This window comes from Colletotrichum karsti (assembly GCF_011947395.1).
Source record: "Colletotrichum karsti strain CkLH20 chromosome Unknown Scaffold37, whole genome shotgun sequence".
NCBI classification, from domain to species: Eukaryota; Fungi; Ascomycota; class Sordariomycetes; order Glomerellales; family Glomerellaceae; genus Colletotrichum; species Colletotrichum karsti.
Genome location: NW_024065937.1, coordinates 128993 through 146744, shown reverse-complemented (window position 1 = coordinate 146744; position 17752 = coordinate 128993). Strand labels below are relative to the sequence as shown.

Below are 17752 nucleotides of genomic sequence, written 5' to 3'. Positions count from 1 at the left end.
TTCCAGAGCTGAAATCATAATTGGATCCAACCTGGATGGTTCATGCTAGTTAACACTTTGCGGGCCTTACGCTATACCTTTGCCTCCAATATTTGACCACCACCGACTGTGGCCAAACCTAGTCCGGCAGTGACTGTGTAAAGAGTCTTTCCATCCCTGCTTAAAGCCTCGCTCGTGGGTCCAGCAAGTGTGCCGTTGACAAGAATTGTTTGCTTCCCGTCTGGGGCAATCTTAACCAGTAGACTTGGCCAGAATCCCACATATGCGTTCCCAAGCTTGTCAATGACAAAGTCATCAGGCGTCAAGGTTGAGTTTGCCGGCGCGCGGGTAATGATTTCTACATTGCCAACTTTGTTCCCAAGCTTGTCGATCTTGACACGTCCAAACGTTTGCCGGTTGGTGTTTGTGAAGTATAAGTAACTGTTAAATATCTTGAGGCCGTTGACCCCAAACGGAAACAGACCAGATGATCCAATGGTGAACTCTTCATCTTTGAAGGCAATGTCGGCGACTCTGGTCTTCGTGTTGACCCTTAAAATCTCTCCGGTAGCCGAGATAGCGCCGAGGACGATATGCCGCTGACATGAGAGCGAAGTAAGCCCGTTGACAGCTCCGAAAGTAGTGTTTTTGAGAATGACTTCGACAGAAGGGTTGCCGTCGGTGAATTGCCGGTCGCTTTGGAAGCTTACAACAGCCAACCGCATTGAAGATTGGTCTGGCATTGCCATCGTTGCAGGGTCGAAGTTCGCCCCCGCAACAGCGAAAATATCACGACCAACCTCAGTGATGCCGTAGAGTGCGTTCACACCTTCAACCTTGGCGATTATACGTGGTTGGAGTGGCGATTGGGATGGATCGGCGGTGTACATCTGGCCATTGTTGAAGGTGTTGAGGAGCAGGTTGCCATTCCGGCGAACGGCTATGTTTTCGATCCAAGTCTTGGGCAGTTCGGCTAGCTGTCGCTGATAAAATAGCGAGGCTTGGGAATCCTCAACCGGCAAACACCACGCTGAGCTCAACAGGCCGGCAAAGAAAGTCGCGAGTGTGGTACGCATGATTGATTTCCTGGTCAAGGGTGGACGACTTGAAGCCTTTGGCAGTGAATCGACTTGAAAATCCTAGTGACCTGAACCATTTGAAGTGATCGAACCTTGACACTATTTATTGTACAGATATCTGGATCGGCGGTAAAGGCGGCAATGGCGAGTTCGAATTCTTGATGGCGTTCTGTCCGACCGCTTTTCGCCAGCCCCCACAAACGCCTCTTGCTTTCTTTCTGTCGAGAAGCGATAAGAACGTTTCTTTTCAGCAAGATCAGACTTCTGAATGGTGTGGCACGGCATTTGCCTGCAGAGAGGCCATGGAACTTGGACGTACGCTGGGGGCTCACGGATCTGGGGTCGAGGGATAATTTCCTCATAATCCCGCCATGGCGTCTCCAGATTTACCAATGTGGTTTTTCAGGCTAGATGTTAAGCCACTCGAGGGCCTTTTCTGAGGGTTCCCTGAGCCCCTTCTGCCCGTTCCTTCACAGCTTCTCGAGCGTTCGGCCCTTCATTTTGCATGGGGCTACCACGTTGACCACTAGCACGGCCACAAGACCGCTATTCTTGTCCCAACTCATCGGAGATGGCTTTCAGCCGCACTTACGATACCTAGCATCGGAGTACATCGTGTGTGGTTCTCAATAACCTCGACGTCCTCCAGTCACCATTAAAATTGAGTCATGCAGGATCAATTCGAACATCCGTAGTCAAGCGCACCTACGCAGTTTACTCCGGTATGTTTGTTGACGTAGCAGCGATCTAGCTGTTATTGCTACGCTGTATACTGCATACGCTCACTAACAGTGGATCCTTCCCCACGCTAACATTTGCGACGTTCGTATCATCTGAATGGGCTCACAACCGTGGAGGCTTCTGGGCCAGTCGGACGCGGCGAAATAGTGATAACAGTATTTTCTCTTCGTTTTCATCCCAATTTCATGAACAGGATGATGCGACGGTTGGTTGGAAGACACCGTCGGCAACCACCGTCTGTGTCCAGCAGGTTCCAGGACATCATGAGCATGACGTCATAGGCAGGTGATGTCAGGCACTCGTATGCTCTCAAAATCAAGAAGAGATGAATCTCTTGCTCGGGGAAAAGACATCTCCTACATGTAGCTCGCCGACCGTTCATTTTCCCTCACAGTAAAAGACTGCAGGACAAACACATCATGAACATCGATATACCGAACTTGGTCAAGGCCGCCGTGCCGGAATCTGAAGGACGTAATGCTCGCATCGTCTCAGACAACTGGAACCGCCCCGTCCATAGAGACCAAAATTTCCTATCCCAGGACTTCCCGAGATCGCGACCGAAGTTATACATAACGGCGGAAAGCGACGACTTTGATCAATTGATGCTTGATGAATGGCGCGACGAGAATTTCGATGTCGAATATTTGCCAATGGGAAGCAGCACAAAGGAGTTCCGGGGCAAGCTCCGATCGTTGAGCAAACAGAACATGGGACCATGCGAGATCTTCGGAATCGTTGGTAAGTAAGAATTAGATGCATAGATGATGAAAGGTACGACTTAGCTAAAACTCGGCAGCATTTGGCGATGCCGCTGCCGCCTGTCTGGAGTATTACCACGTGATGGACAACAACCCAGAACACAAGCTCGGATTGCTCATCGCGTACTATCCGTCGGCCATTCCAGACCCTCAAGGACACTTCCCGAGCAGCATCTCAGCTCTCGTTCATCTCGCTGCAGGTGAGGAGATTGGCATTACGAAGCGAAGCCAGATGGTAGGGATACAAGGCAAGCGGCGCACAACCCGCAAGAAAGTGGAAAGCGGCATGGGGACGGGCGGAATGTTGCGTCTGGCTTACCCAACCTACACTTACGACGCCGAGTCCGGTTTTGCCGAGCACGACCTGGACGAATACAACAAGATTGCTGCCGAGTTAGCCTGGAGCCGGAGTTTGGCTGCAGCGAGGAAGGCATTCAATAATCATGTCGACTTAGAGCTCGTGTTGGAGCAGAACGTACAAGGTCAGTGTCTCGATTTGCCGCGTTGGGCAACAGAACCTTTGAGCAATATGCGGAATCAGGAAGTCATCAGCCATGAAAGACAAAGCTGACCTACGTGCAGGCAAATTCTTCACCCGAAACCTCAATCAGACGCTTTCAACGTACACGTCACACAAAAGTCCTCACGTAACTCACATCCCGACTTTGACGGGAGGTATCGGAGAATCAGAGCTTGAGCGTTTCTACAGCCAGTTCTTCAGCAACCCGCCTTCGATGAAGTTGACTCTGATTTCTCGCACTATCGGCGTTGATCGAGTGGTCGACGAAGTCCACGTCCGTTTCAAGCATACCGAGGAGATGCCATGGATCCTACCCGGCGTCCCAGCAACAAACAAGCGTGTCGAAGTGCTTGTGGTCAGCATCGTGGGGCTCAGAGGAGGCAAACTATATCATGAGCACGTGTACTGGGACCAAGCTAGCGTTCTCGTGCAGATCGGACTGCTAGACCCAAAGCTGGTACCAGAAGCGGCGCGCAAGAACGGGGTGAAACGATTACCGGTCGTCGGTAAAGACGCGGCAAGAAGGGTGTTGAGAGGTTGGGATCCTGATGAGGAAGGAGAAGCTGACAATGAACTTGTGCCGGGTTGGAATGAGAATGACTCCGGAGATGAGCAGGACCAAAAGGAGGTGGTCGACAACCGGGACCAATCCAAGAAAAAGGGTTTAGGTGAAAACCTAGACGGATCCAAAAAGGATGCAGATCAAAAGAAGGATAAAGATGGGAAGAAGAAGAAGAAGAATGAGAAGACCAAGGAGGATGAGAAGAAGAATACGGGTGAGGAGAAGGATGCAGATGAGAACCGAGAAGGGTCTAAGGAGGATGAAGATACAAACCGGGAAGCATCTGCGGAAAAGGATACAGACGGGAAGACTGTACCCGAAAGACCGAAGTCTTCTGTAGACGATAATGCCACTGCCTAATGATAGGCTTAGGAATAGGTAATTATGTTGATTTATCACAACGAAGTACTCAATTCATACTACGTGTAGCCATCTAAGCACCCATGTCTTACAGATGATCTCAGGAGGCAAAACGACTCTGCAGTCTGATAATAAGTAAACATTATTATCTGGTGTGGCGAACCGATTATTATCATTTCACGGTCTCTTATGTTCATGCGCTCACATCAGTTTTACGCCATTCTCTGTACCAGCATGCTATTAAATTGACTTTTTGCCTTGGAAGGTAGGGACGTTGAGTGCGCTGGAAGTCTGGGAGCGCTTTTGACCTCGGTTTAATGGTCTTAGTTCTTGGTCGTTCTTATCATCTGCTGAACCCTGATTGCTATCCGAGCAGACAAAGCTAGTAACCGCCGGCAATAAACATTCCACAATATCCGAGGTATGCGACAATTTCTCAGGGATTGATGTGGAGAGAAATGGTACGATCCCTCCTCATGAACCAACAGAATGGGACCCGATGTTACACGAGGAGATGCCCCACGGCGTGGATCGGGATGCTGAAGGCGAGGGGAAGAGATCATTTAATACCTCTCTCTTAAACGTAAAGATCCTTTTCTGTTCATCTTTCGAGTTCAGAACCCTCGCCGAAGTCTTGCAACTACCTCTGTATAACGATGGGTGAGTACTTGGGACCAAGCCGCATCCGCGTCGGCATCATGGGCGCCGGTATCGCCGGCTGCTGTCTCGCTACTGGGCTCCTCGATAATCCCCACCTTGATGTCGAATTGTTTGAAGAGCATCCAAACATTCGTCCACGAGGCTCCGGGCTCGCGTTTCACGGCAATGCCATGAGAGCCATGGACTTCATATCGCCGCGTATCAAGGAGGCGTACTTCAAGAAGTCTCATTTCATGGCTAACGAGGAGGATATTGAGATGGCAACCCAGTTTGTCCTTTGTGCGGGTGAACACGCTGGTAAACTGGTAGCAGAGCTAGGACGAGCAAAGGGAAGAAGGACGGTTCATCGAGCACACTTCATTCAAGGTCTTCTGGAAGACGTGGCGATGCCGAGGGTTAAGCTACACTTCAACAAACGGGTGGCATCTATTTCAGAGGACCCCGTGACGAACAAAGCCACAGTCTCCTTCGACAACGGCACTTACGAGTCTTTTGATGTGGTATTCGGAGCGGAAGGGGTCTTCAGTCCCACCAGAAAGTACATCCTCGGACCCGATCATCCGGCCGCAAACCCCGTCAACCACGACAACTGGCGACAGTTCCACACAACAGTCCCTATGCAAGAGGCCAAGGCTTGTATCCCACAGAAAACAACGGAATCAGTTCTCACTTATTGCACGCCATATGGCTACATGATGGGAATCCCGGTCGACATGGGACAGACCTACAGCGTCAGCTGCTACCAGAGGGACAGCAAGTGCCCAGAAAAGGGCGCTCCCTTCAAGGCGAGCCTCTGGAAAGGATTCTTGCCCGAGGTTGATGCCATGGTATCGGTAAGAGCTCTCCACAATACTTGTCTGCTTATATCGCTAAGAAGCATTCTGTTTCAGGTTCTGGAGAAGCACAGCAAAGAGGACTGGAGCTTACAGGATCATGACCCTGCGCCAACCTATTACAAAGGGCGCGTGTGTATGCTCGGCGATGCTGCGCATGCATGTTTTCCACATGCTGGAAATGGAGCTGCACAGGCTATCGAGGATTGTGCCATCCTCACTGGCATTTTCAAAAGGGTTTCCGCGACTGAAGAGATTGAGGCAGCCCTGAAAGCGTTCGACGAGATTCGACGGCCACGAAGTCAACGGATTGTCAACATCACCAGAAGCTTCGGTAAATTGTATACTCAGGATCCGGAAGGCTTTGATCTGGAGGACCTGAGAGCAAAGATGAGGGAAGGAGGCATGTACACAAATGGGGTGGACATGAGCGCACAAGTTCAGGCCGCGGTGGATGCTTTCGAGAGCCACAAACAAGATGGCGGGGCCCCTTTGAAGTAGCTTTACCAACATAGAACTGTTATTTCTATTTTGTATCCGGTTCAGCTGATGGCATTGACACGACGGCGAGCGTCAGTCTTGCTATCTGCTATGTAGTCAAGTCTCGCTCTAGACAGATCAGGGATCGAGATCACCAAAGGTCATCATGAGGATTGAAAAACACTTCAAAGTAGTTACTCTTTCTGACATTTTTCTCAGCCTCAGAGCGCCTTCATGTTTTCTCCTTTGTGGGTCTCAAGCACGCAATGGAAACCATGACAATTTAGACGAAGAGTTCATCCTTCGCGCTGAGACCAGGCATTCGGAACCAAACAAGAACATTGATGTGGGGATGATACAAGCACGCCATGATAACCAGTATCGCGACACATCTTGAATGCCGCAATCGGGTCGCAAAATCTTCCGCAAAAGGGTATTCATTTTGTCATTTTGAAAGCGCACAGTCCCCGGTTGTGATTCAAGAATGTTCATTGCTTGAACCTCTCTCAATTTCAAGTCAACCTTCCCAGCCATCACGTCTAGGACCCTCAGTTTCCCGGACCGCCGCCAACATGAGCTCCCCGAAACCTCAGCCGAATGAGGAGGTCCTACCAGATGCTCAAGGGGATTCCGAGGACTTCTGCACAGAAACCATCACCAATCGAGTTTGGTATCGAACGGTCTTTTTTCAAGCCACAGTGATTGGTCTTTGCGCCTTCTTCGCTCCAGGCCTGTATAATGCCATGCAATCAACTGGCGCTGGTGGACAACAAACGCCGTATCTCGTAATGTGCGTAGATACAAGCCAGATGATGCGCTAAGAGGCTTTTCACTGACAATATGCAGGTCCGCAAACGCTGTCTTGGGCGTGATGATGGTTGTTACATGTTCTCTGGGGAGCGTGATGGCCAACAAGATCGGACTCAAGAATGCATTGATATTCGGCACCACAGGATAGTAAGTCAGCTTTCATGTAAACACTAGTGCGGCCATTAGTGACTCCGAATAGTGCCATCTATTCCGCATCACTCTACACCAACAACAGGTATGGGACAGAGTGGTTCGTATATGTTGGTTCCGCGGCTTGTGGCATTACTGCTGGCATTTTCTGGGCCGCCGAGGGCGCAATCATGATCAGCTGTAGGCACTTTCCTAACCTTTAACATTCAGAGTTGCACTGCTAATTGATCCATAGACCCAGAAGATGAGAAGCGTGGAAGATATCTGGCATACTGGCTTGCTTATCGCAATGTTAGTAGGCTCATCCTGAAACCCTGGCAGTGCAAAACACTCACATTTCCCAGGGAGGCTCTATCGTTGGCGGCGCCATCAACCTAGCTTTCAGTAGGAATAGATTTTCATTGAGTCTCACTGAACATCAACGAGACTGACTGGGCTTAGACTCAACCGGGAAAACCACAGGCAAGCTGGACTGGAGAACATACGTAGTCTTTGTCGCCTTACGTACGTTTCCAGAATAACACAACTTCAATTCGTCACCGTACTAACATCCATTAGAATGCCTTGGCCCTTTTGTGGCATTACTTCTTTCACCACCGGAAAAGGTTCAACGTCAGGACGGCAAGCCAGTTGCCAAAGCAGAGCGTATCCCGACTGTGAACGAGCTGAAGGCCGTTGCGAAAATTCTAGTTCGGAGCGACTTTCTCCTAGTGTAAGTACAGTCTTACCGAATTGTGGTTCAGGTTGTCCAGCAGACTTAAAACAGATATAGCTTCCCGTTCTTCTTCTACGCAACGTTCCTCCTCTCTTATGCAGGTTCCTTCCTTTCCCTCTACTTCTCCGTACGATCTCGCGCTCTTGCTTCGCTTGTGTCAGCCTTGGCACAGATTACAGCCAACTTCTTCTTTGGTCACTTCCTTGACTGGACAAGGTTCACAATCAATCAACGCGCCAGATTTGCTTATATCGGAATGATGGCCTTGTTCGGCGGGACCTGGATATGGGCGACCATCATCCAGAGAGAGTACGGCCAGCAGGCGCCAGCTTTGGATTGGTCTGACAGTGGCTTTGGCCGAGGTTGGGCACTTTACATACTCTTGCAGGTTAACTTGTAAGCTTGACACTTCCCAACTACAAAGCCCCGTGGTCGCTAACTTGAGAAGTGCACTGGCATATAATTACGGATATTGGCTAGCTGGCTATATGGCGCGGGGTCCAGCCGAGATCATTCGCTTCACATCAACCGTTCGTGCCGTTGAAGCTGCAGGTGGTGCAGTGGCTTCCGGCATCAGCTCTACACGTGCGCCCCTGTTAGCGGCTGTTGGAGTCAACTTCGGTGTCTGGGGATTGGCACTTGTCCCGACTTATATCGTCGTTCACTCTTTGGATCTCAAGCAAACTCAGTCGAGCTCGGGAGAAGAGCCTGACAAGTCTTTGGCGCGTGTTTGATCAAGCCAGAAGTTCCCTTTGTTAACCATGGTTCAGCTTTGAGGAACTCCGCGATGTGTAACATGGCAAGCGGTCAGAGAATCGATAGGCTCGCACTTGTAAAACAGAGGAAGCTTGGTTGAATTGCAGTATTTCGGGAAAAAATCATTATCCATTCTCGGCTTAAGGCCTCTGAGAATAGCACACAGTGGATTTGCTCAATCAACTTTCATATCCCTGGTGCAACCATGCTTCACAATACCGCCGTCACCAAACAATCACATTCCAAAGCCGTAGAGAATGAAAGTCGAGTGCTGACTTTGGTGGAAACCAGGAGTGGTCTTGGACCTTTCCATCGACATAAGAACGTAAGGTCGGCCACGTCCGACCGGTACCGGCCCCACCGCGCCGAGTCCGAACTCGCAACCCGCCGGGGGTAGCACGGCGATGAAGAATATGGCATGAATCGAAGTTGAAGTGGGGGTCAGATTGAAGCACCTCATCGATGCATATGTTTCGCAATCAGGGTACTTAATAAAGACGCCGTGGTTCCCTCTCCGTGGTTCGTCCAGTCTTCGCTGGCTTCGACCTTCTCTTTGTAAGGTATCATAACCAACTTGATCCCCAGCTTCTCGATCAAGTTTTCACAAAACACGACCGCCAACGTTCACAGAAAAAACGCAAGAAGACTACAAAACTACAATTCAAAGGCAAAGATGGCCAAGCCGGACTGGAACCAGGACTTTGAAGAGAATGGTTTCGCCGTCATTCCCTCCGTCATACCACGCGAAAAAGCGATTCAATACCAAGGTCGTGCATTGGACTGGCTACAATCCTTCAACAACCCCTCACTAGACCTCAAGAAGCCGTCAACGTGGACACCCGAGAACCTCCCTTTCATATCCGGAATCAACACTTTCAACCATTACGGCGTCGTCCACGAAAAGTTCATGTGGGACATCCGCCTCGAGCCCGGAGTGATCGACGTCTTCTCTCAAGTCTGGAACACCGACCAGCTGATTGTGTCATTCGATGCTTTAAATATCACGCTTCCCCGAAGACCAGGCCATGTTCCCCGGGAGAAGTGGCCTCACGTCGACCAGAGTCCCTACCGGGAAGGACTACAGTGTGTACAGGGAATCGTGAACCTGTCCGAGGCTGGGCCAGATGATGGCGGGCTGACAGTCTATCCGGGGTCACACAAGATCACTGAAGCTTTCTTCCGAGAACAAACAAATCAGGCTGAATGGTCTCGGAAGGACTTCTTCAGGTACAGCCCAGACCAGATTGCCTGGTTTGAGAAACGAGGGTATCGCGAGCACAAGGTTGTCGCTAAACCTGGAGACTTGATTATATGGGATTCAAGGCTTATTCACTTCGGTGCTGAACCTACCGAGAACAGCAACACGATCCGTACAATTACCTACGTTTCTTATGCTCCAGCCTCTTTCGCCACGCCGGAGGTAACTGCAGCAAAGAGAGAAGCATTCGACAAGTGGTTGGCCACCACTCACTGGCCGCATGACAACATTGTGTTGAGAACGAATCAGCCGGTGTTACCAGATGGTACTGTGGACACCCGGAGACAGGAACCTCGAGAGAAGCCCGAAATCACCGAAACGCTGCTGAAGCTTGCCGGTGTCAAATCATACTGAGGGGCTGTAGCGATCAGCATTCATGGGAGATAGCTAGTCTATGCAGTAGCATGGCCACGACTCAGCAAGTATGTATTGCAGACTGCATACAATGCGTCTTAATAAGGATATTGTAAGGCAGCTCCAACGGCTTGGTCAGCCGAGGACCGTGAAAGCTCAGATGCCTTTCCGTCTGCCAGTTCTTTGCCAATCTGGTTGAACTCGTGACGCCATTCCGTGACCTTCTCAACTCTCTTAAACGGATCGAAGTTCATCGCCTCACTGTCGACATAGACACTGTCACCCAGAGTGAGAATACCACGGCCAATGAACGTGTCGCGGAGCTTGAAGCTGGCCCATTCAGAGCTTGGGTGAGATCGATGCTGGTCTTCCCACACTGCAACCTTGAACTTGGCACCGGGGCGGAAGAAGAAATGAGATCCTCGCACTGCGCCACTGAGTGTTTCTGTGTTCAACACTTTGGCACTGGTGTGTGGGATCGCATCACCATCCTCCTTGTGAGCCTTGACGTCGACATTGGTGGCATGAGCGGATCCCCTGGCGCTGGTGACTCGGTTGATGTATTCCATGTCAGGTGCCGCGACACCGTTCTTCGTATCCTTCTTTGCTCCGTTGCTCACTCCATTCTTTTCGTTTTCCTTCAATGCGACACTTGCACTGTTTGTCGAAGCTCTCTGCCGATGATAGTCGTCGTGGGCGAGAACAGCGCCATTCTTGCTACCAATCTCGCTGTTGGAGGGGAAAGGCTGCATAGGGGCTTCACGGACATCCTCGATGAGAAGTATCAATGGCTTGTTCCAGATGGCTGGGTTGGTGTTGGTGTCATAGAAGTCAAGAGTGCAACGACCAGCGGAAAGCTGAGTGTTAGGCGCGCGGGTAATGACGTGGTCGATGTTCGCTTCGTTCTCTGAGGCCTTGTTAGCTGTTGAAGCCAAAGTCCTGCAAAGGAAGGGTCGACTTACTTGTGCCGTAGAGGTAGAATGGCATGAAAGTGTCCGGATAATCCTCGAGTCGGTAATTGGAGTTCAGAGGCCGGCTCACCACCGTTCTTCCCAGGGTGACAGTGACGTTTTGAAGGATGATACCCCTATGAGAGAGATCAGCATCTGTGAAGTAAAATACATTTTCACAGGGGTAGCTGAGATCTTGGGTAAACTTACGACTCCTTTGTCATGATCTGCGCCTTAAAACCGCCTTCCTTCTCGGCGACATCTCTGAGCATGACCTTGTGTTGGGTCACCAATATCATTGGCTCCCAAGGGTTCGCATTCTTCATGGCGATGTACTTGCGTCTGGATTCCTCGTCAAATTCCGCAGACACAATCAATTGCTGGCGATGGTTGGCGACATGGAACATTGGCAGGTGGATGATGTAGATCTTCTCCGTTCCCTGGATGAGGAAGTTGTGGAAATCAGGGGCTAAAGTGTTCCGCTTGCGAACTACCTGAACTTTCTGTTAACGATCGATAATACTGAAACGCGTTGTCAAACTTACCTCAGTTTCCTTCTCAACGACGTCATAGAACGTCTGGGCAAGATCATTGGTGAAGTTGCCGTCTGTTGGGAAAGGAGACATAACAACATTGCGCAACACCATCAGATCCTGGTTACTCTCATCCAAACCGAGTCTTTCCACAAATTTCTTCTTGCACTCTCCATAGAGCTCGTCCGAGAATTCCGTGGATGTCAGATACAAGGGAATCTTGGTAGGGTCATCGGTAGGACTGTCGACAGAGAATGTTTCGACGACTCTCTGCATGAGATAGTTGGCCTCCTCAATATCTCTGTTCAGACATCCATCTTCGTATCGGAAATTGAGCGAGAACGCATTGATGTTGAGGTCAGACCCCAGCTCTCTCATGAGCTTGATTGCCTTGTACTCGTCCGGCCTCTTCTGGTCTTCTGCCATGATACTTGCGTTGGTCTTGTTGACGATGTCACGCTTGATGCGTTGCTTCTCCGCTTCGACCTTCTCCTCGGTGGTATCTTTGTCGCGCTCAGACGGAAGCATGTTGAAGGGGACGCAGATGAAAGGACTGGTAGAGTTCGTTAGGGATGCCCACTCCGCGGATAGCTGCACGAAAGTTGTTAGTGTGGGGTCGATTGAGGGGCCGATAGAGAAGCTGGAAGATGATTGAAGTCATACCCGAGTGCAGGTCCATGTCACCTCTCCCAGCAAAGCACCGTATCCCTTCTGATCAAGACCGATGGTCTTGTTTGACAGCCACGCCGACATGGCGGAGGCGCCTGGCTTACTGCGTGCGAGTATCTTGATAAGCCTTCACTGCATATCTCGTCGGGGCTCATTTCGATATGACGTACCTTCCTTCAACACCATAGATGCCTATGCTGGTGACGGAACCACGGGAAAGATAGGGGCTTGTCCATGTCACCAAGAATCGCATGCGGCCATCGCGATAGCAGAGCCCGCCAGCGGGGTAGGGTATGTAGCCCGACTTGTGAGGGTCAACGGTAATGGAGTCGGCGAAACGCATGGCGTAAAGGTCCTCCTGTGTCTCGGCCCGCAGGCTTGCGTCGGGGACAAATCCGTCGGCTGCACCCATCTCAGTGGGAAGGTTGATGACATCGCCGGGTCGATAATCTTTGGGCAGCATAGAGCAGAAGTATCCGCCCCATGCCGCATCAGCGTGAACGAGGAAGGACAGACCCTTTGCCTGGAACTGTTTGCGGAGGGCAAGCACACCACTAAGAGGATCGACAGCACCCTCTTTGGGTCGGGGAGGTCAGTTTAGCTGTCCAAGGATCGGTCCTGGTTCATCGTGCTCACCTTCAGTAGACCCCATGATCGCCACAACTGCGAAGACAGGCTGTTTCTCCTCAAGGCTCTTCTGCAGGCGCTCCTTTAGCTTCTCCAGGTCTAGACGGGCACCGAGATCGACAGGTATGCCAACTACGTTGTCGGATCCGAGACCACAGATGGCTACGTGAGTTTGCGTGTCAGCGCCATCCTCAGTCCATTATCAGAAAGAAAGGCTTACCGGCACCCTTGGGCCAGGAATAGTGTCGAGTGGTTGCCAGCATGTACTGGCCAGGCTTCACCAGACCAAGTTCTCTCTCCAGGACGTCTTTGCCTGTAGACTGAATGGTGTACTTGTTCATGATGTCAGAGAGAAACTTATTGGAAACTCCGTGCTCTTGGTAGAGTCGGTCCGGAAGATCAAGGACGTCGGTCGGCTTCAGGTTGAGCAGGTCCCAGTTCGAAAGCTTGACAAAGAGCTCTCTTTGGCCCTGGCAATTCTCGACATAAAAGCTCTCGGACAGGAAACTAAGTTCGTTGTCAAAGGCCTCCCGCAAAGACAGCGGGTAGAATTTGAGGTTGCGAGCTTCGGTGTGGTCAGTCAGAGTCGTGCACAATCATGTTGTGTGAAGCACCCACCAACCCTATGAGAACAATGTTAGAACGACCATAAGCTCTATTTGTGGCGGGCATCTTACCAGATAGATTCGAGATTGGCAACTGTACCGTCGCATGTAACATGGCCCCAGCCAGTGGGGACCTCCGTCTTGTCTTCATCGATGTTGTAGCCAAAGAGCTCGCATAGCTGCTCTCCAACCTCGATCTCAGCCACGGTAGACAGAGGACTGGCCTCGATTGCGACGTTGTTGGGATTGTACAGCATGGTCATGAAGTAGCCGAGCAGTGACGCCATGCTCATATCCGTGCACCTGGAATCATGTGATCAGCGTCGTCACGATGGTCATTCTATGGTGAAACCAACATATGGGCCTGGTAGCGGGGTGACCAAAACGGGATGCTGGTCTTGCCGAGGATGTTAGACGCCGTTCGAACGGCATTCTTCAGCTTATCCTTTGAGCGGATGAAAGCCTCCGTCTGCTGGGTTTTCTCGTCGATGAATTTCTAGTCGAGGTAAGCGAGAACATCGCGACGAGATTTCAGGTTTCTTTCTTGACACTTACCCCATCTTGAGGAAAGTAGTTCAGCCGCGCTCCTTGCAGCTCTTCCAGGATGATGTTGATGTTTTCCTTGAAGTACGACAGATTCTCGGCCTGGGGCCCAATAAAGTACGATGAGATAATCTGATGAGACTCATCTTCATGAGTTGCAGTGCTGTTGAAAGCCGTATTCTTCGACTTGGTAAGTCCATTTCGGTGGTTGGCCGACGTGGGATTCAACTGCTTGGAAGACATGGTGCAAACAGTAGGATGAAGTGAAGTTGCTGTCAAAGGCATGTCCACTGGTCTACGGTGACTGCGAATGCACCAGTCTTTTAAGATCATCTTATTCTCTTGCCTGTGTACTAACCTCGGCTATTGTAGGCTTTCAATGTTCTGTTCCTCGTACCATAGACATTGCAGATAGTCTTACGACATTGCTGCACTTACCCATCACATAGTTACCAACTCCACACTCTGCAGGTTGGCAACGCACTCATCGAATACCACAAAAAGCCACAAGTGTAGTACAAGACAATATCAATCTCGTATTCAAGTTTTTATGTGTTCTTGGCATGCTCTTCATGGGCCTTTGCGAAGCCTCCCTTGCAAGAGACCAAACCCTAAGTGTCTTTTTTTTAGTCAAACTCCTCCCAAGTCACGTCACCAGTTTCAGCCCCAGATGTTCAATGACGCTCTGAAGCATGCCTGAGGGGTTTTTGGCCAAGGTGAGGCGACCTGTGGACTTTTGCATGCGGCACAAACTTTTCATAGGCTACGCTGGACTCAGATGTACAGCACCCGCGGGATGTTGTCACTGAATTTTGTGACGGCCCGACGTTCCAGCCTGAATCAAGGTGAAATAATGAGACACGCATCTGCATCCGATGAGGCTAGCATGTGCTGAGACGGCTTGGATACTGAACCATACCAATGCAAGTACGAGGCGCGACCTGCAAGAGCACGCAAAGGGAAGCCCGCCATTCCACAGAAGGCGGGCGGTCTTAATGGCTGCTCCACCATCGGTCAACCGAACGGCAGCGGCAGCACCCGCAGAGGCTAATGCCGGGCAGATCTTAGCCGTACGACTAACCAGGAAAGGTGAGAGATGTCTCGATCTATTGTTTAACGACAGCGCTGATCAACGTCGGGTAAACGGCTGTCCACGCCACGAAATGTCGTTCAACTGTCTACTGTGACGTTTGGACTTGCCAAGCATGCTTCCCCTCAGCTATGTCTTGATTTTCTTATTCCGGACGGTTGCATTCTATGCCGTCTGTTCCAGATCGCGTTACATGCTGAAATCCAGCCGTGGAACGGAAGTCAACGACAACAGAAGCGGGGAACCTGTCGCGCCGTGGTACGTTCTCAAAGTGAAGCCAGATGCTTCGCTTCCAAACCTTGTAAGTTAAATGAGGTATTTTTGGTCTTGATGACAGGAGTTCTGTTCAGCTTTTTGATACACAAAATTGGAAACAGCACGTGGATGGCGGCATTTCTGCACCCGTAACATAAATCAGGGCATCTTAGCAAGTAATGATGATTCGACTGAACGGAAGCGGCCGTGATCTCGGACAAGTCCTGAGTCGCTGGATCATCTGAATCTCAGCACTTGAACATATATCCATGATTGGAATACATGTAGCTTTTATGGCTTACTACAGAAGAATGCCAATGCCTGTACAGTAGCCTGAAAGGAGATTTCTAATCACAGGTCCGTCCTATCACATTAGGCATCAAGTAAGCAGGACGGCATGGCTACATGCTCTTATTTTATGCCAGCCCATCCTCAGCGAATGGTTACTATTCCTGAAAATACCATTTTTCTCCAAAACTGCAATCTTTTAATTGCATCTCATTGCATCTAGTTTGCAGTCCTAATTCAGGAGTGCTTGGCGATACACGTAGACAAACCTGGATTGTTGAGGTATGAGCACCACCCGCAACAGCTTAGACCACTTCTGCACAATAATGTCCAATTCAAACTTCTATTCGATTCTCGTCCAAACTAGTCAATTCAAGCAGCTTATTATTTTTTCTGTTGTGGTATTTACCAATAATCACACCCCACAGCCTAGCTGAAAAAGCATGACCTCGAGATGATCCTGGGTCGACCACGAACCCAGAGCAGACGACAACCTCGTGCTTCTGATTTCCATTTTTTCGGACTGGTGTGGCAGTCCATGATATTCTTTGCTACCGAAAATGTTACTTATACTCCGGGCAGCATAGATGAGCACAATGTTGGATCGAGATTGCGCTTATCAATCATTCGGCCGGTTCCCGATCTCCGGGCAGAGGCGGAGTAAACAGGCCCAACCCTGTCACTTCCCCGACCCCGCCTATCTGACAGCGCAGATGCGTTATCTCAGTTATCTCGGACCTCTGTGCGGTCTATCTTCAGCGGCTCCGACACTCCGATAAGGCGAGTCGCCGGGCCGGTGGGTTGTCCTGAGATTCTGGTCCATCAACTAGGGCCCGGCCCGGTCAGTTGTCAACTCGATCACCTCAAAACTGGGCTTCTGAACTCACAACCCCCGCCATTCACCTTCCATTCTCCACAACCGAATCTCACACTCCGTAAACCAACAATGGGCGACATCACCCCCCGGAAGAGCCCTTTGGCCAACGACGTCCTTCTCGTGTTCCTCTCGTCGCCTCGCAACGAGGAGTGGGTGAACAGAGTTGAGTCACGGTTTCCGGGGCTCGAGGTGCGATGGGCCAACAATCATCTGCCGGACGGCCGCTTTTTGCTGCCCGACGAGCTTCCGGACGAAGTGTGGGATGGCGTCACGATGCTCATTAGTTTCAACGCGCCGTCGCCAAGCCGCTTATCTAAGGTCAGATTCGTGCAGTTGACGTCCGCGGGCGCGGACAAATGGCGGGATCACGATATTTACAAAAGCCCGGACGTACCTTTCTGCACGACGAACGGCTGTCATCCGTAAGTTGCAGTCTCTCTGCCGCATTTATACGAAGAGGTCAAAAGGACTGAGATGAACGCGCAAACAGGCCTCAAATCGCCGAATGGGTGATTGGAAGTTGGCTGGCTAGCCAGCATCATTTCCTGCGGTACGCCGAGAATCAAAAGCAGGGTTTCTGGGAAGGCCCGATGGCCGTCGATTTTGAGGACTCTGTCGGTCTTCGCATGTACGTGTCATTCTCCCATAAGAAACGGTGCATGATACTGACGGAAATCAAGGGGAATCCTTGGCTACGGCGCCATTGGTCGACAGTGCGGAAAGATTGCCAAGGCCATGGGAATGGAAGTCTACGCCTACACACGGAGCGAAAAGTCAACACCCGAATCTCGTAAAGATGACAGTTACGTCGTGCCTGGCACCGGTGACCCAGACGGTCTGGTTCCTTCAAAATGGTTCCACGGCGCTTCCCAGGAAGCTGTCAACAACTTCCTTGCCCAGGATTTGGACCTCTTGGTTATTGGCATGCCGTTGACAACTGAAACGAAGGGTCTCATTGGAAAGGAGCAATTCGAAATCCTGTCAAAGAAAAAGACGTTTGTTTCCAACATCGCCAGAGGCCCTCTGATTCAGACAGATCCTCTTATCGAAGCTCTGGAGACTGGCAAGATTCGAGCTGCCGCTTTGGACGTCACAGATCCCGAGCCTTTACCAAAGGACCACCCGCTTTGGAAAGCTCCGAATGTTTTCATCACTCCTCACGTCAGCTGGAGGACCAATGGCTATTGGGAAAGGGTCTTGGGTGTCCTGGAAACGAACTTGGAGAGAATGCATGCTGGTAAACCGCTTATTAACGTTGTTAACAAGAGTCTCCACTACTAATCGACGGCCATTTTCC

The 17752-nt window shown here is 50.6% G+C and overlaps 7 protein-coding genes across 7 annotated transcripts; 5 read left to right on the top strand and 2 right to left on the bottom strand.

The window, feature by feature from the left end:
- Window positions 1-71: 71 nt before the first annotated feature.
- CkaCkLH20_09972 (uncharacterized protein) lies at window positions 72-1055 on the bottom strand (the record flags this gene model as incomplete). Its single annotated transcript, XM_038892687.1, has 1 exon — window positions 72-1055. The coding sequence occupies one exon, from the start codon at window positions 1053-1055 to the stop codon at window positions 72-74; it is 984 nt and encodes a 327-aa protein (XP_038741936.1).
- Window positions 1056-2218: 1163 nt separating this feature from the next.
- CkaCkLH20_09971 (dienelactone hydrolase) lies at window positions 2219-4002 on the top strand (the record flags this gene model as incomplete). Its single annotated transcript, XM_038892686.1, has 3 exons — window positions 2219-2540; window positions 2599-3042; window positions 3143-4002. 3 exons carry the CDS (start codon window positions 2219-2221, stop codon window positions 4000-4002), a joined length of 1626 nt encoding a protein of 541 aa, XP_038741935.1.
- A 656-nt stretch (window positions 4003-4658) lies between these two features.
- CkaCkLH20_09970 (mannitol 1-phosphate dehydrogenase) lies at window positions 4659-5996 on the top strand (the record flags this gene model as incomplete). Its single annotated transcript, XM_038892685.1, has 2 exons — window positions 4659-5495; window positions 5553-5996. The coding sequence occupies 2 exons, from the start codon at window positions 4659-4661 to the stop codon at window positions 5994-5996; spliced, it is 1281 nt and encodes a 426-aa protein (XP_038741934.1).
- Window positions 5997-6547: 551 nt separating this feature from the next.
- On the top strand, window positions 6548-8384 carry CkaCkLH20_09969 (cytochrome c oxidase subunit 1; the record flags this gene model as incomplete). The annotated part of the gene is made up of 9 exons (XM_038892684.1): window positions 6548-6765; window positions 6822-6932; window positions 6985-7115; window positions 7171-7226; window positions 7280-7319; window positions 7377-7439; window positions 7494-7647; window positions 7708-8046; window positions 8099-8384. 9 exons carry the CDS (start codon window positions 6548-6550, stop codon window positions 8382-8384), a joined length of 1398 nt encoding a protein of 465 aa, XP_038741933.1.
- Window positions 8385-9079: 695 nt separating this feature from the next.
- On the top strand, window positions 9080-10018 carry CkaCkLH20_09968 (phytanoyl-CoA dioxygenase; the record flags this gene model as incomplete). The annotated part of the gene is made up of 1 exon (XM_038892683.1): window positions 9080-10018. One exon carries the CDS (start codon window positions 9080-9082, stop codon window positions 10016-10018), a length of 939 nt encoding a protein of 312 aa, XP_038741932.1.
- Window positions 10019-10116: 98 nt separating this feature from the next.
- On the bottom strand, window positions 10117-14188 carry CkaCkLH20_09967 (pyridoxal-dependent decarboxylase domain protein; the record flags this gene model as incomplete). Its single annotated transcript, XM_038892682.1, has 12 exons — window positions 10117-10925; window positions 10981-11105; window positions 11179-11462; window positions 11514-12092; window positions 12165-12273; window positions 12341-12746; window positions 12807-12959; window positions 13018-13362; window positions 13416-13420; window positions 13475-13705; window positions 13759-13898; window positions 13958-14188. The coding sequence occupies 12 exons, from the start codon at window positions 14186-14188 to the stop codon at window positions 10117-10119; spliced, it is 3417 nt and encodes a 1138-aa protein (XP_038741931.1).
- A 2336-nt stretch (window positions 14189-16524) lies between these two features.
- On the top strand, window positions 16525-17736 carry CkaCkLH20_09966 (2-hydroxyacid dehydrogenase; the record flags this gene model as incomplete). The annotated part of the gene is made up of 3 exons (XM_038892681.1): window positions 16525-16877; window positions 16946-17083; window positions 17136-17736. The coding sequence occupies 3 exons, from the start codon at window positions 16525-16527 to the stop codon at window positions 17734-17736; spliced, it is 1092 nt and encodes a 363-aa protein (XP_038741930.1).
- Between the last annotated feature and the right edge of the window lie 16 nt (window positions 17737-17752).